The 26,791-nt window shown below is 37.5% G+C and overlaps 1 protein-coding gene across 2 annotated transcripts in view; it reads right to left on the reverse strand.

Annotated features, from left to right (window-relative positions):
• Positions 1-26,791, reverse strand: part of ABL1 (ABL proto-oncogene 1, non-receptor tyrosine kinase) — a 202,824-nt gene that overhangs the window by 38,424 nt on the left and 137,609 nt on the right. Inside the window, exons 1-4 of one of the 2 annotated variants that reach the window (XM_027869465.1) lie at positions 25,346-25,766; positions 12,774-12,950; positions 11,904-12,199; positions 1,305-1,577 (exon numbers count right to left, since the gene is read on the reverse strand). In XM_027869465.1, the coding sequence (XP_027725266.1) occupies positions 1,305-1,577; positions 11,904-12,199; positions 12,774-12,950; positions 25,346-25,430 (831 nt within the window). In that variant the 5' untranslated portion in view covers positions 25,431-25,766. Of the gene's footprint in view, positions 1-1,304; positions 1,578-11,903; positions 12,200-12,773; positions 12,951-25,345; positions 25,767-26,791 lie in introns of those variants that run through there. The other variant, XM_027869464.1, reaches the window with a different exon arrangement.

Genomic DNA, 26,791 nt, shown 5'->3' on the forward strand with positions numbered 1-26,791 from the left:
TATAAAACCCACCCCCCCATCCCAGTGATTCTGAACCTCTGATTGCCACTGTTCAAACTCCATTCTGTAGCCCCCACTGACCACCTTATTCTCATCTTCCTCAACCCAACCCCCAACTTCAAACTCCGAGTTTAAAGCTACCCAATCCTTCCACTGAGTTCTCTAGAATGCCTAGTCCAAAGATAACAAATATTAAACCTTTTCCTTTCTCACTCCATCTGTCTTCTTGCACTTAATTGAAACCTGGGGCTCCATCCTGATAATATTGCTACCCTGGTAGCCTCTGACACCGACACCCCCCTGGTGCAAGCCTTCATCATGTCCTACATAGCTCAACGACTGCTAGTTGGTCTCCATGCCTTAAGTCTCTACCCACTCCAATCCATCTTTTAATCAACTGTCAAATTAATCTTCCTAAAGCACACGTCTTACTATCTCATCTAACCTTGTCCCTCCATTCAAAAAACTAGTAGCTCTCTGTAACTTCCAGGATCAAATACCAAATCCTCTGTTTGGCCTTCAAACTATTTCATTACCTGACCTCCTACTATCTTTACAATCTTCTCACACCTTATTCTCCTCCACGTATTCTGCAATCCAGTGACACTGATCTCCTTCCTGTTCTTCAAACACGACATCCCCCAACTCTGACTGTTTTCACTGGCTGTCTCCCACGTCCAGAACACTTTCCTTCTTTATCTCTGCCTCCTGGCTTCCATAGCCTCCTCCAAGTCTCAGTTAAAGGATCGCCTTCCGTAAGAAGCCTTTCCCAGTCCTTATTAATCTCAGTGCCTACCTTAGAGACTACCTCCAGTTTATCCTGTCCATCTCTTGTTTCCACATTTTTGTTTGTATCTTGTTTTCCCCATTAGATTGTCAACTCCTTGAGAGCAGGGACTGATTTTTCCTTTTTACCTTTCTTTAAATCCCCAGCACTTAGCACAATAACTAGAACCACAGCAGGAGCTTAATAAATGCTAGCTGACTGACTGACTGAAGTAACTAATCCTATTATACCCAAGAATCTTAGTCATTCTCACCTCTATTCATGGTGCCAACACATTAAAACTGTGGATAATTCAATCCTTACACAGAAACATAACTAGAAGGACTAAAAAGAACAAACTGGCACAGACTAACTTACAAGCCTGGATTTATTCACGGACGGCAGAATTTCTGGCTATGTTGTTTTTCGTTATTTAATCAAGTAACTAACCATATTTAAGTTACACACCATCAGGAACTATTCTACTCACTATAAGCATAAAACACACGGTGAAAGTGCGCTGCGCACCAGTACTCACCTTCAAGGTTTTCACAGCCACAGTCAGGCTATATTTCTTCCATACACCTTCATACACTTCTCCATACTGCCCTCCTCCGAGTTTGTGCTTCATGGTAATGTCAGTCCGCTCAATCTCCCACTTATCATAGTTAGGAGACACTCCGTATATGGTGGGCTTGTTTCTCTTGGGAGCTGGGTAATGCAGAGTGGTGATCAATCCATCTGCCACTGTTGAATGGTGATGAACCAACTCTGCCAAAGTGTTAAAGCGGCTTTCTGAAGAGACGTACAGCTAAAGCAAGCAGAAAATGGCATTTTGTCAGATAGCATAGACACAAGATGAAATAAATCAAATAAGAAATTCTTATTAAGCCTCAATTTAATAAGCTGCTAAATAAAAAATTTGTGTGTGTGTGTGTGTGTGTGTGTGTGACACTAATCACTTCCTACCCCACTTCACATGCCAACCACCTTCTCTACTCGAACCATTATTGTAGTTTCCTCCTCACTGGTTACTATGGGCTAGGACTCTTGGTCCCTCAGCTCAGAGAGATGAGTTTTGCCTTATCTTACTGGGGCCCAAACTTCGAGGATGCTTCCTGCCCCTCAAGTCTCCCTTCTATGTGTCGTCTTTCCCCTATTAGAATAGAAGTTCCTCCAGGTCAAGGACTCTAGCTTGCTTATATTTGTATTCCCAGTGCCTGGCACATAGTAATCACTTCATAAATGTTCACCCATTCACTCACTCACTCAATCTATTTATCTATCACAATGGGTGCACAGATGGGTGCATCTCTATTGAGGAATAGTGGAAAAGAAATGGATATGAACTCCACAGGTTGCAAAGTTTATGAGAGGGGGGTATTGATGGAGAATATACCCATAAATTAAATGAGAGATCCAAATAAAAAGGTGTCTTGTCTTACCCGAAACACTTCAAATTGCATTCTGGGTAACAAAGTTATCTACAAATATAAAATCCTCTGTGTGGTGTCCAAAGCCCTTTCTAACACAAACTGCTCCCACCCCTACCTTTCCATACACTCTTCCTGTCCTTTTCAATCCAGTGACATTGTTCTCCTTGCTGTTCCTCAAATAGGAAGCTCCCATCTCCCAGCTCTTTCTTTGTATCTTCATCACATAGTAAGGGGCCTAGCACCTAGTAGGCTCAGCTAGGTGGTGAAGTGGATACAGCACCCGCCCTGGAGTCAGGAGGACCCGAGTTCAAATCTGTCCTCAGACACTTAACACTTACTAGTGGTGTGACTCAGGGCAAGTCACTTAACCCTAACTGACTTGCAAAATAAAAAAATAAAAATAAAAGAAATGTTTACTAACAAATAGGTATCCAATCAGGCAGGAAGAAGGACTTGCAAAGAGAAACGCAATCTGCTGATCTGAAAAAAAAAATCTTAATTTTTTCATTATATTTTAAAAAGGACTTATTCCGAGGAAGCCCCAATAATAAGAAGCTAAAAATTATCAGGTATGTGAGACCCCCTATGATTCAGATTTTTTGCTCTTTGGACCACACTTCAAGCATCATGTTCCCAAAGTTCTTAAGTCTGAGAGGGCTGACTCTCAAAAAATGAAGCAATAAGACAGTGGGAGGAGAGAGGTAATACGTCCCCTTCCAATCAAGTTCATCATGGGAAAGCACAGAAATTTGTAAGGCAAAAATCATATCACTGTCTCTACCTAGGGTCTGTAACATTATGAGACTGTTATAGTCAAAAAATCTCTCTGCAGACCGAAAGGAAGGAAAAGGGGGGAGGAAGAAAAGAGAAGGAAAGAATGAGAAGGAAGGAGAAGGAAGGAGGAAAGTGAAGAATGGAAGGGAGGAAGAGAGAGGTCAAGAAAAAGCAATTATGTGACTGTTGGTAGCTGTGTGTCTCACTCTCTTAAGGGGGATGAAATACTGCTTCCTAATTTTTAAAAAAAGGACTCCAGTTTAAAATTCCTCATAACATGCATATAAGACCAGAGATATACAACAGGCATCTAACACCGCTTACTGATAGCAACTAACTTTACAGTAAGTAGAAGGTGGCAAGACCTGTATGAAATTCAAAAAGAAATAATGGCAAAATGTTCAAGCCAATCTAGATTTGAATCCACAAGAGGATAGACACTAGTTATGTTGGCAAGGATAATTTTATGGTTTTGCTCAAGTTAAATAAATTACAAAAGATTTATAAGGTAGACTTTAGTGTTACAAATCTTTGTGAATCAATCCAACTAATTCAATTCCAAAAAATACAATTTTCAGCTAGAAGTGTGCTCCTGGAATAGAGTCAGGAATAGGTCACCAACATTATTACACCAACATTTAGATATAGGTACACCATTCCAATATGCTATTCCTGTTGAATAGTAATTTTTTTTTCAATTTTTTAACATTTTTATTTAAAGTTTTGAGTTCCAAATTCTATCCTTCCCTCCCTCCCCCTCCCTAAGATGGTAAGCAATCAGATATAGATTAAACATGTGCAACTATGTAAAACATTTCCATATTAGTCATTTTGTACAAGAATACTCAAATAAAAGGGAAAAAATGAAAGAAAGAAAGTGAAAAATAGTATGCTTCAGTCTGTATTATATCAATATCAGTTCTTTCTCTGGAGGTGGATAGTATGCTTCACCATTAGTCCTTTGGGCCCATCTTGGATCATTGTATTGCTGAGAATAGCTAAGTCATTCACAGTTCTTCATCCAACAATATTACTGCTACTGATTACAACATTCTCTTGGTTCTGTTCACTTCACTATGCATTAGTTCATGTAAGTCTTTCTTTTTCTGAAATCATCCTGCTTGTCACTTCTTATTAGCACAATAATATTCCATTACAATCATATACCACAGCTTGCTTTGCCATTTCCCAACTGATGGGCATCCCTTTGATTTTAAATTCTTCGCCACTCCATAAAGAGCGGCTATCAATATTTTTGCACATGTAGGTCCTTTTCCCTTTTTTAGGGGATGTCTTTGGGATATAGACCTAGGAGTGGTATTGCTGGATCAAAAGGTTTGCAAAGTTTTATAGTCCTTTGGGCATAGCTCCAAAATGCTCTCCAGAATGGCTGGATCAGTTCACAACTCCACCAAAAGTGCATTAGTGTCCCAGTTTTCCCACATCTCATTAACATTTTCCCTTTTTGTTATATTAATCACTCTGATAGGTGTGAGGTGGTACCTCAGAGTTATTTTAATTTGTATTTCTCTCATCAATTGTGATTTAGAGCATTTTTTCATATGACTATAGACAGCTTTGATTTCCTTGTCTGAAAATTGCCTATTCGTATCCTTTGACCATTTATCAACTGGGGAATGACTTAAAAATTTTTTTTAAAATAAATTTGATTCAGTTCTCTATATATTTGAGAAATGAGGCCTTTATCAGAGATACTTGTTGCAAAATCCGCCCCCCCCCCCAGTTTTCTGTTTTCTTTATAATTTTGGTTGCATTGGTTTTGTTTGTGCAATAACTTTTTAATTTTATATAATGAAAATTATCTATTTAACATTTTAAAATGTTCTCTATATCTTCTTTGGTCCTAAATTCTTCCCTTATCCACAAATCTGACAGATAAACTATTCCATGCTCTCTTAATTTGCTTATGGTATCACCATTTAGGTGTAAATTATGTACCCAATTTGACCTGAAGGTATACATTGTGAGATGTTGGTCTATATACCTAGTTTCTGCCATACTGTTTTGTTTTTGTTTGTTTGTTTGTTTTTTGCCATACTGTTTTCTATTTTTCCCAGTAGTTTTTTGTCAAGTAATAATTTTTGGTCCAAAAGCTTGGATCTTTGGGTTTATCATATACTAGATTTCTGTGGTCATTCACTATAATGTAATTTGTACTTAATCTATTCCATTGATCTACCACTCTATTTCTTAGCCAGTACCAGATTGTTTTGATAATTATCACTTTATAACACAGTTTAAGATCTGGTATGGCTAGACTGTCTTCCTTTGCATTTTTTTTCATTGCATTTCCTTTGATATCCTTGAACTTTTGTTCTTCCTGATGAATTTTGTTATTATTTTTTCTAGCTCTATAAAATAATTTTTGGTACTTTGACTGGTATGGCACTTTGACTGGTATGGCACTGAATAGATTAATTTAGGTAGAAGTGTCATTTTTATCATATTGGCTCTGCCTATCCATGAGTAATTAATATTTTTCCAACTGTTTAGATCTGACTTGATTTGTGTGAAATGTTTTATAGTTGTATTCATATAGTTCCTGGGTTTGTCTCCTAAGGGGAAGACTCCTAAGTTTTGTTTTGTTTTGTTTTTTGATATTGTCTACAGTTATTTTAAATGGGATTTCTCTTTCTATCTCTTACTGCTTGGACTGTGTTGCTAATACATAGAAATGCTGATGATTTATGCCGGTTTATTTGGTAATACTCTTTGAACTGCTTAGAAGGGGGAGTGTGGCCCAAGCATGTATACCACTAAATTTCTTCAAAGTACATGAAGAGAAACCACAAAGTGAATTGTTCTAGTGATAACATGAGTCACACATAAACACAGGCATCCAGACCTCGCAAGTTAAGGAAAAACAAAGTTGGTGTGCTGGATTTCTGAGATTTGTGGTTTGTATAACATATATATTGTTATGTACAGAGTTCCCTTCTATGTTAGATATTAACAATATAAGCATGGTTTATATAGAAAATTAAGTAGAAGGTAAAGGACACTTTATAATCCCTTCCCTACTTCTCCCAAGAGAAGCCAACAGAGATTCAGTTATGTCAATAAAGTGCTAATAATGCTCCAAATCCTCCCTCTTCCATTATTTTCAAGATTATGGAGAAGATGCAAGGGTATACAAATTCTACAGGATGCTCCTTAGAATAACAAATCCCTAGAAATAAGCTACCTGGAACCACATGGAACAGAAGATGCATTTGGCTATTAGGGATGGGGCAAACTCACCTGGGAAGAATGCTCATTACCCAGTTTCTCCTAGTTACAGTATGAAGCACAGAGTCTACATCCAAGAAGTTTCACCTGATACCACAAGATCACACTCCTTCTGTGGCATAGAACCCTTTTAATAGTTCCCCTAAGCCCTTATTTATATAAATTCTGCTCTTAGACCTCTTTTCTTCCCTCATAGGCTACTTTGTTAAAGACATTTCCAAATTATGGCAAGTTTCACAGAGAAGGTTAACTTCATCCTTTTCAATAATTAAATTTATAATTCCTGTGACTTATTTCCTCTTCCATTATAAAATTTACATACTAAAACTCATTAAACATTAAAGCTACTGTCTTATACCGTACATTCTGTTCATGACCATTTCCCAATGCTCCAGTCTGGCATCCTCCTTCCTCAATTCTGTACCATGTTCTCTGGGGAAGAATTATGCTGATGAGCTGCAATCTGCATCAGGAATTCATGGCATGTTCAGAGAAGAAAGTGAAATTAACAACTATGAATGGCCTGGTACTTTGGCTCTGAATATTTCACACATACAGCACATTTCTAGGACTACCTCTTTCTAATCATTCCAGTAACCTGAAATATCTCCTTGTCCAAAAAAAAAAAAAGAGAGAGACTACATTTTACTGCTAACAACCAGACCCAGAGGCTTAACTAAGCTTAACTTGTGCAGCACTGCGCAAAATAGAATGCTCTCCCATACAATGTTTACAGGCTGCTTTGCCCCAGAGCCAATGCTCCCTTGGGATCTTCTATATACTACCAGGAAGGCTCTAAGCCAATGGTGTACTGGAGCCAGCAGACAGTTCTTAAGAGTCGACTGTTAAATTTTCAGTGTGAGCATTTACACCTCAAAAATTGGCAAAGCTACAAATCAGGGCTAGAATTATTGTTTTGTTGATTATCTGGACTTAAGAAAGTGATGGAGAAAATGTTAATAATGGAGATTAAATTTTAAAATGTGTCATGTGTACATTTCCCCCCCAGAGAGCCAGTTGTTAAAATTTACCAGCACACCAGTGCAATAAATCCAGCCTTTTCTGCATGGGAAGATTCAGTGGTACTTTACTAGTTCTGCTCTAATTCTACCACACCTGTTAAGTCCTTTAAGGTAGGTAAAGTTTAGAAAACTTGAAAGATTACAGAATTAATTCATTGTTTTTACCCATACCCTACTCATCAACCTAAACATATTTAACTTGTCATCAGAGCAATCCATAAAAACGAAATTATAATGAATACTGAACCTCTCTTCCTAGGAAAAAGAAATAAAAGGTCTAAATTATCACTACAGGCAAGTGCTGGCAATGTGAGAACTACAATGAACTTGAATAAATGAAAACATAGCCTACAGTAACCAGAACACCTGAAAAAATGAACAAACCAACCAAAACACGAACTTCAAGATCGCTCTCATGCCATGGTCCTAAACTCCAAAAATACCCAAAGAATTGTGATAAAATCCCAGTAATCTTTGTTATGAAAACTTAAGAGATTTTAAAGCCAACCAGAAAATGATGATTGCTCAACTTGGTTAGGGAAGAGAAGAATAAGAGCTTCTAATTCAAAACAAAAGCTTTCTGGAGTAGACTAGTGGCCCAGGTCTGGCAGCTTTGGGTCAGCTGGCTGGAAATGGTAATTTATAAACTCCTCTATGCAAGCCCGGGAACACAGAGAGAGATGAGCCAAGAGGGTGGAGGCAAAAGGAAAAATCCTTAGGGGACTTATTTGCAAATCTGCTCTACTCCAATACATTTTTTAAAGATTAGCTAATATGAAAATAAGAATAATTAAGCATAGTCAAACTCAGCCTACCCTTTCTAATCACCCTTAAAATTTCCCTTTGGAAGCTTGCAAAAAACTGTATCAAAGCTCTGCTATGTTAGGCATACTTTTAATGCCAAGCAGCAGTTCCACACATTTTTGCAATACCTCTCCCTTCCTATGCTGTTTTCACTCAGTCACAGGATATGATCCCACCAAAGTCATTCATCCCAGCTGTGGATATTAAATTCCTCAGAGGGGCTGACTAATGACACTAAAGGCTGAGGTGTTTCCAGGTGCTCAGACAGATGAGGGAAGAAAAATCCTTATTTGGGGGCAAGAGGGCAAAGATTAGTACCTAGAAATCCAATCTGTTACCCCGGGGTGAATGTAATCGCACAAAAGTAATCCCCCTGTAAGGAGCCTGCAACAAAAAGAACCTGCTTGGAATACTATTGGTTTTTATACGGAGGAGGCCTAGAACGGGGCACCATCATCTCTGGAAATTACTTTTTAAACTCTTTTTTTCTCTGACCAATATTTTAAGTCACCCATCAGCTAATCGAATGTCAGAACAGGTCACAATTTTTTGTATCCAATCTTAAGAATGCTAATCAAATATAATTTTTGGCCAGGAGGGGGCCCAGAACACTGTCTTTTCTAATTAAAGACTAATAAGCAAGCTTGCTTAGGACAAACCCAAACTGATCACCTTTTTCTGGATGACTGTTGTCCTGGATAAATATCTGTAATGGGATCCAGATATTCAGCTTCAGAAAATTACTCTGAGGTGGATGGGATAGAACAACTCAAAGCTAGTGCTCCTTGGAACAGTAAACCCTACAAATGAATTGAATATATTTCCCAAAGGGTCAACATCTCTAGGGGAGCACCTAGATAGAAAAGCCTAGCTCAACATTTTAGAAAGTGATGAGCTAAGGGCTATTATGTCTCGAGCCATATTATATATTAACATTTACTAAGAGCCCAGTGCACACAGGAACTGCATTAAAGGTGGCTGATAACTGGAAAGAGAAGAAATTAAGGAATTCATGAAATCAGGTATTAGTGAAAAAAAAAAGGACTCTAGCTTAACATTTCAAATAGCAGATTCTGAAAAAAAAAAGAAAATACTAATTAGGTTAGCCTAGGGAAATGATTTTTATGCCTTACCCACTGACTCCTGAGGGTTCAATTATCCGAGCTAAGTTATCCAGGTCCAAATCCCTTACAAATAAACCACTGGGATAAAAATAAATATATAAAGAAGTTCCAGAACCCCAGCTGATAAGCCATGTATTTCAAGAGTTATCTAAATGAACAAAAGTCCAATACAACAAAGCATTAGTACAATTCTTTGGAACTGTAATAAAATATGACTCCAGCCAGCACTTTCATAAAGAACAATGAAAATTATTTTCCAATAAATGAGCTGGTGGTTTCCAAAGGAAGAAGTACAAGCTGTCAACAACCATATGAAAAAAAATGTTTCACATCACAAATAATTAGAAAAATACAAACTAAAGCAACTTCTGATATTCCACTTCAAGCTCACTAGATTGGCAAAGTTGACAAAAAAAGAAAAATGACAATTGCTGGAGGGGTTGTGGGGGAAAAAGCACATTAATGCATTGTTTGTGGAGACATGAACTGGTGTAGACATTCTAGAAAGTAATTTAGAACAATGCCCCCAAAGTTATTAAATTGAACATATCCTTTTACCCAAACATGCCACTACTAAACCTATTCCCTAAAAAGATCAAAGAGAAAAAAGATCCTTTGGTATAAAAATATTCATAACAGTTTTTTTTTACAGTAGCAGAGAAATGGAAACAAGCGGTTATCTTTCTATGCTATATGAATATAATGGGATATAGCAGGGGTCAGCAAATCTGGACCACAGTCTGTTTTTACATGGCAGGCTAGCTAAGTTAAAAATATAAAAACGTTCTTAGATCACAGGCCATACAACAACAAGCAACGTACTGGATCTGGCCTCAGGGCCAAATCCTAGAATATAGTACTGCTCTGTAAGAAACTGTGAAATTAACAGTTTCAAAGATACCTGGGAAGACCCGGATCAGCGGGTACTCAGCAGAGCCATGAAAATGATTTATATATAATAAAGAAAAACAACTTCGAAAGACTTAAGAATGCGGACCAATGCAATGACCAAATATGATTCCAGAGAGCTGGTGATGAAGTGTGACAAAGAAGTGGTGAACTAAAGATGAAGAATAAGCTATAAATTTTCAGATACAGCCAATGTAAGAATCTGCTTTGCTTAACTGTGTATATTAGTTAGAAGGGCTTTGTTTTTCTTCTTCCTCCCCCATGGGACTGGAGGGTGGCAGAACAAGGGGGATATAAAGATGGAGTAGCAGAAAGGGGAATGGGAAGGGGATAAAGGGGAAGGAGAAAAGAAAGATGAAGGGAAGGGGAGGAGAAAAGAAGAAAAGAGAAAAGAGCATCATTAGGGAATCTTTTTTTTTTCCTCCAAACTGGGAGAAAAGAACAGAAGGCATGTCAGAAAGAAGGCCAGACAAGCAGAATAGCTTTGAAAGCTACAGGCTGTTCTGATTACATATTAAAAAAGAAAAGCAAGCTATATATAATAGAAACCTAGAGTTTCATGGTTTCATGTATAATCCTTTTTTCTGTTCATATATGTAGGTATATAGATATAGACATGTAGAGAAATATCTATAAATAAAAGCATAGCTAACATTTATATAGGGCCTATTATGTACCAGGCATCATGCTAAGCACTTTTACAAATATCACCTCATTTGATCCTCACAACAACTCTATGAGGTAAGCACTGTAATTATTTTACAGTTGATGAAACTGAGGCAAACAGGACTTGAGTAATTTGCACAGGGTCACACAGCTAGTAACTGTCTGAGGCTAGATTTTAACTTAGGTCTTCCTGATTCTAGCCCAGTGCTCTACCAACTATACCACCTAGCTGCCTCCATATACACCTCTATCTATCTATTTATCTATCTCTATTTGGTGTTTAAGTTCAGACTAAAAATAAAAATTAATTTTTAAAAAGAATGGAAATTATTGCTACCATCCACAAAATGAAACCTGAAATGTACTCCTGATTGGACTCTGATGCATCATGTATAAGGCAAAAAAGAGAATTTCTCCAATTTAGGGCTTTCAGACTACTCCTATCCTTCAGTCAAGTGAAGATATCACTTTGACCTGATTTCAAGGGTCCCAAGATTTAATCCTAAATCTGTTAAAAAACAAACTAGCCGGGTGACCTTAGGCAAGTCACTAACTTCTCTGGCCTTTGATTTCCTTATCTGTAAACTGAGGTGGATGTCTATGTAAAGTTTATGGTTTTTTTATAGCTATACTAATAATAAATATAAATATGTGTGTGTGTGTGTGTACACACACACACACACATATCTTTAAGGCTTTCAAAGCACTTTACAAATCCTTACAACAACACTAGGTTGTTGTCATTGTTCAGTTGCTCAGTTGTGTCTAACTCTTTGTGACCCTATGGACCATACTATACATAGGTGGTTGTTTTTTGGCAAAGATACCAGAATGGTTTGCCATTTCCTTCTCCAGTGGATTAAGGCAAACAGTGGTTAAGGGACTTGCCCAAAATCACAGACACAGTAAGAGGATGAGGTTGGATTTGAACTCAGGTCTTCCTGACTCCAGGCCCACAACTCTATCCCATGAGCCATGTAACTATCTCCCCCGATACTATTCTTATTTCCATTTTCAAGACAAGAAAATTGAGGCAAATAGAGGTTAAGTAACTTGCCCAGAGTCACAGAGATAGTAAGCGTATGAAGCCAAATTTGAACTTCAATAGTTTCCGTTCCTACGGCTCCATCTCAACCTTCTCTGGAAATCCTACCTTTCCATCAGATGCAGTGTTTATCCTGTAGTGGTACACCCTTCCTTCATATCTTAGTGAGATGGACCGCTGGCCTGGGCTGCTCTCACTCTCTCGAACCAGAAAGCTGCCATTGATTCCACTGCTCAGCAGGTATTCAGCGGCATTTCGTGACACAGGCCCATGGTACCAGGAATGTTTCTCCAAACTGTTGACTGGGGTGATATAGTTGCTTGGAACCCACCCCTGTCCATTCTTGGTTTGGGCTTCGCACCATTCTCCATTGTGATTATAGCCCAAGACACGGAGCTTTTCACCTTTAGAAGAAAACCAAGTTAGATACGTCATCCTCTATAGGATTCCAGGTCAGCATGTTATTTAGTATCTTTTTAATCTTATGCAATTAGTATGTTGATTTCTTTAGATCCCTAAATATACAGTTTACTTCACTTTCGCAAAATCCATTCTTATGTGCATATGTTCACATGTATATAGAAACATGTATCTAGATATCTAGATATTATGGCTAATCTGGGCCATTCCTAATATTAGTCATTTATCAAAAATTATGCTTTTATCACAGATATGGATAGACATTAGGATACAGATATAAATCAAAATGTCTCAATATCTAGTTCAGTTTTACTCTGTATTGTAAAAGAAACTTCACCTTACATGTGGACAATTCTATTTTTCTTAAGCATTAATGGGGTATGAATTTTTTTAAAGAAGTTATTTACTAAAATGATTTCTTCATTTTTTTCTAACAGTTTCTACTATTCTAAACTTTAAATTTATTATTTAACTTACTTAAGCGATGGCCAATCCAAGCTATAATTTCTTTAAATTTTGTCTCTTAAAGTCACTTCTAGCAACCCACAGTCCTCTTACCTTTAGTTATGCTTAGAGTGTTATCCCCACTGGCCACAAAATCATATAGTGCAACAAAAAGGTTAGGGTCATTTTCACTGGGACCAGCAAGAAGGTTTTCCTTAGAGTTCCAACGAGCTGCTTCACTCAGACCTTGTGGCTCAAAATCAGATGCATTTACTGGCCTCTGAAGGGCTTCTGAAAAAGAAGAAATGGAAAGGAGGGAAAAAGGAGGGCAGAGAAAAAGAGAGAAAGGACAAGGTAAGGAATGGAAAAATTAAAAAATGGAGAGAAAATAAAGCTAGTGTTACCCCTCCACACACACACCCCGATGCGATAACAAAAACCATTTTCTTTTCCAACACATTTGAGTTCAAATAAGATCTCTTCACTCCACATCTTGTACTCCTTTTGCATCTGGATAAAGGGGGCAAAAGAGATTCCTTAATTTTAAAATGATCCCTTAATTTAAATTTATGGAAAAGTACTAAGCACTTTCATTCCAAGGTGCTTTGGTGAAACTACTTGGATTCTACTTCTGAAATAAACAAGTTTTCAAATTCATAATTTCAAAATTAAATTAGTTGGAAATCCAAATAGTCGATCTTCACAGGCCTCTGCCATCACTTACACAGATTGAGGACATCTGTCTGAGGAAGACATCCTGCTTACACTCCGAGGTGCTTCCAAAGAAGCATCAGCACAGGCCCCCTTAGTGGATACTGATCATTTCCTCTCTACTGATACTTGCAATCTTTTGATTGCTCTATGAGGAGTTCATAAACTAAAAACAACAACAAAACCTGAAATGTGAATTTGAATCTAGAGAGGCAGAAGGGATCCTGCACCTGCCAGAATCAAGGACTCCTTGATTTTGGAATCAGAAGACCTGGGTTCAAATTCTACCCCTGATACTCATTACTTAGGTGTCCCATGGGCAAATCTCTTTCCTGCTCTGGGCCTCAGTTTCCTCAACTGTAAAATGAGGATTTTGTATGATGGCTCCTGAGGTCTCTCTCAGCTCTACAGCTGTATAATTCTAGGATCCCACACAGAAACAAAATGTTTCCTTTGTCATAAAAAAGAAACTGCCTTCAAATTTTCCTTTTCCCTGCACCTGATGAATACCAAAGAATCTCTTGTTAAGTCTCACCGACTAGCTAAGGAACAGTCCTAATTTTTGTATTTGCTTCTACAGACCGCTGGACGTGCTCAGCTCTGAACTAAGCTTATCTCAGAACAGGGCTGGACCTTCACATCCATTGCTCCGAAACAAGCTGGGGTTCTTCAGAATGCAAGCCAATGCGGGTCGAGGGGGGGTGGAGGGGAGGGAAGTCTCAGTGAAGTAAATCTTCAAAGACGGCTTCTTTTTTAGGATGATTCTCAGTTTGCATCTTCCCCAGAGGCAAAACCTTTAAAGAGAGTGTAGTTTGGTCCCGAGGCAACAACGGATGCTGTTAGTATACACTTACCATTCTCTCTCCCCTCCTCACCACACACACATACAGGTTTCATGCTGTCAATACACTAAGCCTAACCAGAGTTTTCAGGATAAGGTCCCTGCAATTAAAAAAAAAAAAGCCTTCTCCCTTTCAGATTCAAGGGGATACAAAGTCCCATGGTTCTGCATCAGAGAGGGGAAGATAAAATAACCCTAGGAATCGGTCATCCCCTATGGCTCATCCCCATTCCCGGGCTCAAGAAGCAGTGCCCCTCCTGTCTGGGATCTGCCCAGCTATCTCGCTTTATAAATCATGAGGGCAAGAGAAGTAGAGAAGAAATGTCCCATTTCACCATGACCATTTTCTAAATTATAGAATAGTCCCAATGACTTATGAAGTACTTGTTCCTTTAGTATATATATTACAGGATTTGAAATATTAAATACAAAAATAACTATCTTTGTACATTAAGAAATAATACATTAAGAAATAAATGTTAGCCCTCAACTACACATTTATATTAGAGGAAATATAAACAATTTAATAGAAAAACTTGCTTTTGAAGTATATAAGAAGACAGAGAAACACACATAAAGTGTCTTTTCCCCTTTTAAGAAAGACAAACACCTTACTAGTCCACAGATGTAGAACACATATAACATTTAAAGTCTGGTGGACCTAGGTCAAAAACATGTGTTCCATGGGGGCCGTTCAAAAAACTTCCTGGGCCTCAGACCCTTCATTTGTACGATGAGGTGATGGATTAAATGACTCCTCAGGTCGCTTCCAGCTCTAAATCTATGATCCTGGCACTTCCATAGCTTTGTGGGTAAAGCATACATGTTTTGAGCCCAGGTAGATTTGCGCATTCTCTGGAAATCAAACTAAAATCACGACCACAGAAAAGGTTTTTGTTTCTGTTTGTTTTTCTCAAATGATATTATGTGACCTCTCTACACAACACTGAACAGTGTCTGGGTTTTATAAAATAAATTCCATAATGGGGTAGGGGGTGGGATGGAGATGAGGAAATGACTGAAAAACACCTGGAGTCAGCAAAATGTAAATGACAGCCAGAGGACAGCTGACGCTTCAAAGTGCTGATGAAAGAAGTGCTCCAAGGGGCTACCTCCAAAATGGAGGCAGATGCTGGGAATTTTAGGCAATAGGATATGGCATTTCATAGGAAGGAAGGGCCTCCCACTGTTTTCTGATTCAACAGGAAGGCAGGAAATCCAAGGCAGTCCCCCAATTTTCCTCCTCAGATTCTTCCCTAACTCCACAAATTAATGACTGAAACCTAGTGGGGAAGCTTGCTTATGACTGCCTTTGAATCAGGATACTGGAGTACAGCCACAATCCAACACCAGAATCCTCTATTTAATTCCCAGTCCAGACTGATGTCAAAACTGACTCACAATGTACAAATGCCAAGTTTCTTGCTTCATTTCATAACAAACTCCACTGTCAAAGCTTAAAAATGATCACCACTTACAAAACAAAAGTTGAACAATATATACAGAAATCTTCCTTGCTTATTAAGGCTAATATGTTAATACTGCTAAGTAACTACACCACAAAAGAAATCTCCAAATTTTCATCAATACCCTTACATATTTGAGAAGATAGCAGAAACAGAAACAAATTTTCTCTTTTCTTCTCTTTATAAATCCTTGGAATATTGTGGAAGTCCCTAAAATATATATAAACTTTAGTAGGTACTGTATTTTTAAAAGGGCAGCTAGATGGTGCAGTAGATAGAGTACCAGCCTTGGAGTCAGGAAGACTCATCTTCCTGAGTTCAAATCTGGCCCCAGACACTTACCCTTCCAAACTGTGTGATCCTGGGCAAGTCATTTAACTCTTTGCCTCAGTTTTCTCATCTGCACAACAACTTGGAGAAGGAAATGGCAAACTGCTCCAGTATCTTTGCCAAGAAAACCCCAAATAGGGTCATGGAGAGTCAGACACAACTGAAATGGCTGAACAACAACGTATTATAAAATGGTTTTTGGTAAAAATTGTCTGCAGCCTCCTTGAATCCCCTATTTTAATGCACGTGATGATTACATCTCCCAAAGTGCCTGCCTTTTTTTTTTTTTTTTTTTTTTTGGTGATGAGGCAACTGGGGTTAAGTGGCTTGCCCAGAGTCACACAACTAGTGAGTGTTATGAGTCTGAGGCTGGATTTGAACTCAGATCCTGACTCCAGGGCCGATGCTCTACCCGCTATGCCACCTAGCTGCCCCGAGAGTGCCTGCCTTTGAGGACAGCAGAGAAGAGCTGTGTTCAAGTTCTGCCTCTGCCATATGCTGGGCAAGGCACAGTCTCTCAGTGACACCAGACTATCCTCTAAGCCTTTAAAATGCAAAGTCATGCTCATCTGATTCAGGAAAGGAAATTTCTCATAAAAAGATTCCTCTAATCACATTTAAAATTATTTTCAAATAGTCATTCTCACACCAAAATGGCTTTCACCTGCCAACAAAACTACAAAATAAACCTGAACCATCAAACAAACAGAATGTATCAGTGACAAAATGCCCCCAAAGCCCTCTAAAAGTTTCATGAACCCAACTGTAGACATATCTAAACAATTCAGTTCATACTATCCCATCAACATATTAGATCTGGAGGTGGACGATTTGTGTCCCATTCTAAGAGCATGGCTGGCTGGTCGGCTGGTTTGTTTGCTTTTTTAAAACAGTCCTCCCATGCTACATAATAAATGCTTCTCTAAGGTTGTGTTGTGAGTCAGTGATCAGTTGTTTATAAACGCTTCCCAAACACAGAATACTTCTGGTCTAGACTTCCAAGACCTGCTATTTAAGCAAATACTAAGGAACAACAAAGGAAGTAAGCTTCTGATAAACTTCAATGGTTAACTACTTCACAATCCCAGGGGGAAGAAAAGTCCTCCAACTCCAGGAAAAACATCCCAGAGAGGCTCCCAAATTTCCTATCGGCACTTTACACAAAGTCACAGTTTCCTCTAAACAGAGGGACTCGTCCGTCAGCTGTATTTCTGTATCTGTTCTCATGTTATCTATCCATCTGATTATTCCTTGTAACATGTCAGCATGGGAGTAGGGAAGATACAATTGCTGAATGAATAATGTCACGATTCCCTTTAGTTTTGCTCATATTCAATTATTTTAAACACTTACCAATTTGCCCTTGTTAGTTCTTTATGGGCAGTTCACTGCTTTCCTCCACTTCACTGAATATCTGTATTTTAAAATCTATAAAACAGATCCTTCCAAGAAGGAAGAAGGTTTCATGCTTTATTTAATACTCTGTTCCAGTTGGTGAGATCATGCTCAGGCTATTCTCAAATCAGTTTATAAGACTCTCATGTAACTTTTTATAACATGAACTTAGAGTGAAAACAGCATTTCCCATCATTTGAATTTGGTTAGTATCAGCCAATCTCTTTATGCCTGGACCATATGCAGAGATCACTTTATGTACACTGTGTCCAGACAATTAATTTTGTATTCTTTAAAACAGCAAACATATCTAAAGTGCCTCACACTAAATATCCTTAGCTAAGCCTAGTCACATTCCTAACTACTCTTCTAAAAACATTACTTGCCGAGTCCTTCCTACATATATATATGGCACTTTGCTGAGTATCAGAGGGAACACAAAGAAAGAGGATGGTATAGTTCCTGCTCTGAAGCCTGACATCTAGGTAATAAGGAGATAAGATCAATATATATGAAAAAAAACCTAAATAACAATAAAACAGCGTCTGGGAAATCACAAGGCAGGGTATGTGCCAAATGAGTGGTACAGACAGAAAAAGTTAAAAGGGGGGAAGGAAGGAAGGAAGTACACTGGGCACTGGGAAGACTTCATGGAGGAAACAGAACTTCAGCTTGAAACACAAGTTTCACTTTTTTTTTCCCCACAGAGAAAAGGATCATAAGATCGGTTCAAATGAGTAGGTCCCCATAGCACTTAGCAACTTAAAATACTCAGAAATATTTAGACCAATAATATCTAACTAATCTAGACCTTTTTTGGGTGGGGAAGGGAGAGTAAGGTAGACAAAATAAAAGCCAAACTGAATGTGAAAACCTATGGAATAGGTTCTTGTATGGAAGAGACATAGTTTGTTTTTCTCTAGTACATGCAATAATTACAACTGTTTGAAAAAATGCTTTTTGAGGCAGGGGTTGTGACAAATCTGCTTTAATATAAAAGAATTAATTATTTCAAAGTAGCCCCTTCTCTGTTGGTATGCAAACTGATACCAGCTAAAGGTTTAAACCTCCCCCCCCTTAAGTAGATTAGCTGTTAACACAGGAATTTTGTTTACCTTATTTATTAACTTAAGTAAACTTTTTTTGCTTACATATTATCCCAGTCTCATGGAACTAGCATAAATTTGTATTATTAGTGACAGAGTTGATCATGTTACTGTGTTTATTCAGAAGCAATTAGTATATTTAATCAAGGTAAGGCAATGCCACGTAGTGAAAAGAGCCACTTAGTAGCTCTATGACTTTAGGTGAGTTACTCAGTGAACCTAAAGTTTCCTCATCTGCTAAACTCGGATAATAATCCTTACCTACTTTCACTGTGAAGATCAAATAAAACAACATAAGTAAAGTGCCATACAATTATTAAATAATCTTAAAAAATCATTTCTAACCCCCCAACAGCATAAAACTCGCTAGAAAAGCAGCCAATAATTACTAGAAGGAGCTACAAGCAAAAATAAAAGACAAAACAGCATATCTACTCTGGGAAGGGAACTCTGAAGTTATCTTTGGCCAAGACAAAACACTTAAAAATTAGACTTGTAAAGGAAATTTCACTTGATTCAAAAAGATTATGCACTTATTAAAAAAAATCCCCAACACTTCACCATAAAACTAAACCAAACCATACTTTATAAACCCAGGAGTACATTCTAATATGCCTTTAAGTTAGGCACTTAGGTATGAAGTATTGGAAAAAGCAGTGGATTTGAAGACAGAGGACTATGGTAAAATCCTGGCTCTATGTACCTGCGTGACCCTCAGCAAGTCACGTAACCTCTCTTGGCCTCAGTTCTTCATCTGTAAAGTGAGGAAGTTATCAATGCTTCTGTGGGTTGAGACCCCATATGAAGTTAAGAAAAATTTGGCAACAGTAAAAGTTTTCTGAATGCACAAGAATCAAAAATGAATTAAAAATCAAATGCGTAATGAATCAGAGGTGTTTCTGGCAGTGATTGCCTGTGTTGCATTGTACAACTTTACTGCAGCCTTTATCCCAAGCACAAAGCATGCACACTTTGCACTACACATATCCTCTAGCCATGCCTGAAACTCAAAAGAGGTCATGAGTAGAAAAAGTTTAAGAAGCCCTGGATTAGATGACCTTTAGGGTCCATCCATTCCAGCTGTCATCTTTAGTTGCTCTATGAGGGACATAAGGCAGGATGTGAGAAAGGATCTCTAAAACATGACTGTATTGTTGGGGTGACCCAATTAGAGCTTAAGTTGGAGTCAAGTTGAAATAGTCCTTATCTAGTCACCAGTTCAAGATTTGGCCTGTTATTTCCTGAAATGCATGAAAATATTTTCATTCTCCCATAAACCATTTGTAAAGGATTAAAATCACTTTCTCCCTTATGTTAGCCATATGATAGTTTGAAAGTATTCATTATACATTTCCTTTTCTTTCAATTTGGACTGTAGTCATTTGGGACTTGATACACTGGGATAGTGGTTACCTTGCTTTCAATTTCCGCATAGTGTACGGTTACCTATTTTACCTATTAATACTTAATTAGGCTCATTTACCTAATTGAACTAATTTTCCATAACAGCAAGCATTTCAGATTCTGTAACTTGTCAATTCAGGCAGCTAGGCAGCTCAGTGGATAGACTACTAGGCCTGGACTCAAGAAAGACCCAAGTTCAAATATGGCCTCTGACATTTACCAGCTATGTGACCATGGGCAAGTCACTTAACTTCTAGTTGCCTTAATCCACTAGAGAAGGAAATGACAAACCACTCCAGTATCTTTGCTAAGAAAACCCCACGGACAGTATGGTCCACAGAGTCACAAAGGGTCAGACACAAATAAACAACAACTTGTCAATTCATGGTTTTGGGTTTTTTTTTTTAATCTGAAACAATTTTATCGATGTGAAGGAACCCCCCCAGATAAGAAATTTCCTCTATCAATGAAGATTAGTAACTGTTCTGCAACTACCATTCTCAGGGGGTTACCTGAGACACTGGGTATATAACTTGCTCAGGGTCACATAGCCAGTCTGTTAGAAGCAGAACTTGAACCCAGATCTTCTGGATTAAAAAGTCAGTTCTCTATCCATTAGGCAAAACTCTGTCTCAAAATCTGCTTTGAAATACAATGGTGTTCAATATATAGTTTTGTTTCCCAGGTTTTGGCCTTGGTACTGGTGAGGGCCAAATCACTATAAAGACCTTTAAAGTGATGGGGTAACCATAAATGCAATATAATGATGAAGGGAAAAGGAAAATCCATGATTTCTGGTTATACAGAAGCAAAAAAGTAGTGCTAGTTGGCCTCCATCTGAATTTTGAACTAAGATCTGCACTTATATTGAAACCACACAAACTTCCTTTATCACAGTCCTAAAAGGAAAGGCCAACAGGCAGCAACCCTGGTTTTACTGGCTTCATTTAAAGAGCAGACTATCACAAAGACTGAACATAAACACCAGCTACAAACTTACAAGACAAAGAACCAGACTAGAAGTCAGAAGGGAAGGAGGCTCTCTCACATAGAGAACAACAAAAATGTCTTACTTTTTAGTTGAGAAAGTAGAATTTAAAAGTCAATTTAAATAACAGGGACAACTTAGAAAAGACTCATGTCTTCTCTAGTGACAAAAAGTAGAGCTTTGAGCTCTTTTATTCCTAAGGGCCTAGGTCTAAAAGTGCAATTTATTTCTTCAAGGATACCCAATTTAATACAATTAAACTAAGAAACTGCTGATGTTGTTTAGTCCTGGGATATGAGGGTGGGGATGGAATCAAATCACTTAACATACAACATTTAAATGCAGCATTTGGACATCAATATTTGTAGTGGTTTTAAAAAAAAAGTGTTAGTAGTTCGTTTTTTTGTGTTCCTATTTCAATTCTAAGGGCTGCATTTTCTAAACTGCTGTGACTTAATTTCACACTAAGAAAGCAGTTTGATCTACAGGTTCAAATGTTTGGGGTTTGTGGACATGTTTTGTGGAAGGGAGCAGAGAATATCTAAAATGTGAAATGTAGGCCAATGTGATTTTTTCCCTATCCCTAACTAAAATATTTACCATCAGAAAAAATGAGGGTCAGGAGAGGGATAGGAAACTTTCCAGCTTAAAACCAAGGACAGGAAGTATTAATTATATGCATCAAAATTAGTTAGAAAATGAATAATTTCTATATAATAACACATGGACAATTTAGCTCAATTCTGAGTAACTCAACTGAAAGTGAAAACTTTAATGTCAACACTGCTAAATACTAAAGAATTTCTTTTAAAAAATACAATATATTTAAAGCCCAAAGGAGTCAAAATTCTATATAATATCAGCTTACAATTTGTATAGTCTTATGGTTTTAAAAAGTATTTTCACAAGCAATATCTGATATCCTCAATAGCCTAATTAGGGAAGCAGAACAGATAATTTCATGATTTGACAGACAAGGAAACTGAGACCCAAAAAGGGGAAAGTGATTTGCCCAAGGTAACACAGCTAGTAGATTAAAGGTGAGAGAAAGCAGTTTCCTGAATTCCCCACTCCAACCCACACTCTGGGGTGGTGTTCTTCAGGGAAACCACCCAACAGCGTTCCATTCCAGTGCAATGTGGCTGAAGGAAGACTGACAGATGGACGGAGGGAGGCCACATTTTTGCCACAAACTAGTCAAGAGACCTTGAGTGAGTACTTCACCTTTTGGGGACTATTTCCTCATCTGAAAAATGACTGGATTGGGCTAAATGTTCTGTATTGAATCTCCAACAGTTCTAAGACCCATTCTAGTTTTAATGCTCTAAGATGCCATATCTTTCTGATGACGAAAAGAATAGCTAGCAAATAGTAGGGACTTAAATGTTTTCTGACTGACTAACAGATCAATTGGTTTTCTCATTAGCAAAATTAGGCAATTTCCCTAATTTTCTCTGATATTACATGGGAATTTTCCTTTAATTAATTAAAAAAGAGATACTGAGCACAGTGCCTGGCACATAGTAAGCATTTAATAAATTCTTGTTTTATTCTGAGAAATGTGATTGTGTTGCTGCTACCACATAAAACTAGCAGTTACTTGTAAAAAGATGAGTTTAAAGTGGTCCTTTGTAAAAGTGTTTGTAATGTTCTCAAAGAATTGGTTGAATTGTTATTAATTACTGATTTACATAATACAAATGTATCATAATAGCCACTCAAGTTCATGCACAACAAATTTAAATGATAAAAATTAGTTCAAAGTGTGAAAAGAAAAGTTTCAAAATACCACTGGAAAACTGAATGGGCCAGGGATTACATGACTCAAATGTCACAGAGATAAAACTAAGTGTACATGCCATGAAGTTAGGCATTACAAATCAACTGCTAAAGGTGTACAATTTTTACTGGTATTATATTCCTTTCTCTCCCTCCTCTATTCCTGTTGGAATCCTCTTATTTCTGGCATCAGTTACAGGAATTTTAAGGGTACCACTGATATGCTACATTTTTTTTTCCTGGAGAAAAGTGATTCATAATAATAATAGTGCAAATTGGATTCAAAAGAACATTTTTGTTTTGAAGAGAAATATTCTTTTTTCAGATTGATGGAACTGTGTATAAACAGTTCAAGTTGCTTTACCTGCGGTGGAGAAGAAATGAAAGATGTAATTGTGCTTGATTGTGCTTCATCAATCAGTAAACTAAGAAACACTTCTGGGCCAAGCACAGAATAAAATGCTCAACCAATACTCATTCATCCTTTGAACAAGTATGAAAACATATTCACTATAGTATGACTGGAAACATTAGTGAAAATGCAAAGGTAAGATTACTTACCCAGCTGTTGGCAACCATTTTCCTCAAGCAACTAATGACCTTAACATTTCTTAAGTCATTATCACTGAGATTTAAATGGTCTCAAATCAACTACAAAAACATTGATTCCATTCCCCTGTCATTATCTAAACACAGTACTAAAATATGAAGATCTCTTAAGAGTGACTTTCTAGATACTTGAGTTACTCTTATAGATGAAGTAAACTTAATGTTTTATTTAGGCCTAAAACAATATGCCACACCATGAAAAGAGTTTTTTTTTTTTGAGGGAGTTTGTCCCCCCCCCTTTTTTTTAATTATGGAGATTATTGAATACCAGTAAGATATTTCAAAATTCCAAAGTTTCTAGAATGAGAATTTCTAAGATACTAAAATTTCCAAATCAAGAAATTTGGCTAGGGTTATTCAATTTACCCAACGAAATTTTCAAGTTGTAGAGAAAATGAGTGTCAGAAGACTTCAGTTTTATTCCATTTCCACTGATATGTACATTGATACATAACCAAACCTCTGGTTCATCTACAAACAAATTTTGATGAGATAATACTTAGTCTCTAAAGTTTACTGAGTAAATGAGAGTGGATAAAAAGTTTTCTGCTACTTGGAATACAAATGCTAGTTTAACTCTAAGTTTCCTCAAACTTTAATAGTGAGAACAGCTATAACCACTCAGAGCAAACTTTTGAACCCAAATGAACTATCACCTTAAAATACTGTGATTTTTCTCAGCTTGTCTGATTTGTAAGCTCCTTACAAAAACATCAAACTAGTGTATGAAACAGCTGTGCTCATCCTGTTTCCATAAAAATAAACATTTTTCACCTATCTCACTGAAATTTAGAATCTAGTACAGGCAAGGATTCAGACAGAAACTGGGGATAGCAAATAAATGAAGCCTTAATTTCCACCAAAAATTTAATGGAAATACATCTAAAAATTAGACAACTTCATAGGCCCCAACAAAATTCCACTTCTACTAAAAAGCTGCTCTCTTTTACTACTTTATTCCATTTTAATCACTAACCATTTCTTAAACATTTAATATGTGCTGGGCATTGTGATATGCTTTGGGAATACAAAGATGAAAAATTCTGGCTCCAAAGAGATAATTAACATTCAACAAGATTAAAATCCTAGGATTTTGTCTGAGAGCTGGAAGGAATCTCAAGAGATCATATCCTCTCATCCAAACTCCTGACTTCTGAATGATACTATATTGTTATCTCCAAAATCCAATGATAATGAAATCATTATTAACAATCATAATATGCCATCAATTTTCACAGAGATGTTAATGTCACACCAGCCACTACTTACAGAGGTCAATTTCCTTTTTCCAAGTCTTCCACCTTTTTAAAGCTAAAAGAGGACAAAGAAAGGGGAAAGGAGCTAGCAAGGGAAAAGAAAAAAGAAATGGGGGAGAAAAACAAAAGTGAAATGCTCCTGGCACTAGGCCTTGTTACTGAAAGAAATTAGAACATATACTTTTTCCAAGTACTTTGACTCATTTGTAATTCCTTTCTAGATCATTTATCTTTCTTCCCCAGCATAATAAAGTTATTCCTCCAACCAAATTCACGGCTTGTAGATAAGAACGGGATGAGGTTTTCCCCCATCCACTCTTGGATGATCAGAAAGAGCACTTGAAATTCTGCAACCATAAATGGTATAGCCATGTCCTCCCTGCAGAGGATGCTTAATGCAAATCACACGTTTTCACAAACATAGATTCACACTTTTAATTTGCAATTATTTATTAACAGTTAAAATTACCTAAGTCTGGCTATCTGACAAGACTATCCCATATACTTTATCAAAACTCCCTCATTTAAAAACGTTTGCCAGAAACTCCAGTGAAACAGCTATCACATCACAAATTACAAACTAACTGAAATGATTGTAGGAACTAAAATCCTTTCTTCATTTATATCCTGGGAGGTTACATCCACGCAATGAGGTTGTTCTCACAAAGCAGGGCCGTGGGGCTGGCTAGGGAGAGGCCTAAGCAAACTGGATTCCAGAGTTCAGGAATCCAGACCCTAGGCCTTCAGAACCCAAGTCTGTCTTCTGAATCCAATTAAAAGCTATCAGAGCCTTGAACTTACCTTCCAAATAACAGCTGGAGGAAGAGGAAAGTCCCTTCTTTGACTTGCAACCCACCAACTTCAAACAAATCTCCAACATTTTCATTTGTTAGAGAGCGTCCTTGATATGTGTTTTTCCTCCCTCCCCTACCCGTCCTTTTTCTTGGACCAGTCTCACAGAAAAATCCTTTTGAGAAGGTTAAACAATCCACCACTCTTTGGATCATTAAAGTGCCCTGAAATGGGGCTCCTCCATTGTGTCCATGTTGCCTGTAACTTAAGTGAAACAGCTTCTTTTTCCTTTGGGGAACTTCTTTTGGCGGGAGAAAAAAACCCCAACAAAGTTGAAAGCAGTTATTCCTTATGGCAGCTCCCAAACTGCCATCCGCGCCTCATTCTCAGGCCGCTGAACACTCAGTAGAGTCAGAAAGAAGTGCTTGGTTAAATTGCCAACAAAGGGCCCCCTTCAGGCTTGGGTTGTCTGACTTCATGACATCAGGCAGGCTAGTAACGCCCACAGAAGCTCAAGTGGGTGGATTCTTAACTCCTTCATTACCTAGGCAATACAGAAAGGCAGAAAACTACCAGACTTCCGTTAGCTTTCCAGCTGTCCTCCAACATCTCAAAATTTGTTGCCCAGTGTCCTGTTATTTTTCTCCCCATAGTAAAATATTCAGATACTATTAGAGACAAATTTTTAAGGCAAAATGAAGCAATAAAAATTGTCTTAATACTTTAAAAGAACCACATTCCAAAACCCAACAATTTTTTTTTAAATCACATCTAGCTCTCCTAACCATATGCTCTAAAACTTGATGAGTGTCATGCTTGCTCTTGTGAGAAATATGCTGAATTACTCCAACAGTGAGAAATACTAATATTTATCATCTAGTCCAAATCTTTCATTAAAAAAAGAAACTGGGGGCCAAAAAGGTCACACAAGTAAGTACTATCTTAGCCAGGATTTTAACTCAGGCATTCTTATTTCAAATCAAAACTCTTTCCACTAATCCACAATGCCTCTCATTTGACTCATAAAATCTATGGTGTAACAGGTTTCTAGCATATGTTGGAGCATTTCCCTTTTAACTTAAAAAGTTGAAGCTAAAACAGCAATCTGTTAACTTAAAAATGAAAACCAGCAACATCAGTTTAAAAATACTGATCATAGCATTCACATTAATACATTAATTCATGCTGTGGAGTGTCTGCTTTCTCAATAAATCTGAAACACTCTACTTCTTAACTTGTCTTCACGTCATCCTGAGGTTTCTCCAAATCTCTGGCTTGGGAATCCTGCTGCATAAGGAAGAATTCCACTCAAAGTCTTATGCCAAAGCACATCCTATGTCTCAAGAATGCTGTTGAATAATGCAGAAATTCCAGTGGAATTACCTCTACTAGTGCCATCAATGCAGGCTAAATTCAACAAATATCAGAGGGATGAATAAACAGTATGTTTACTCT

This window comes from Vombatus ursinus, unplaced genomic scaffold, assembly GCF_900497805.2.
Source record: "Vombatus ursinus unplaced genomic scaffold, bare-nosed wombat genome assembly UNPS02014793.1, whole genome shotgun sequence".
Lineage (NCBI taxonomy): Eukaryota > Metazoa > Chordata > Mammalia > Diprotodontia > Vombatidae > Vombatus > Vombatus ursinus.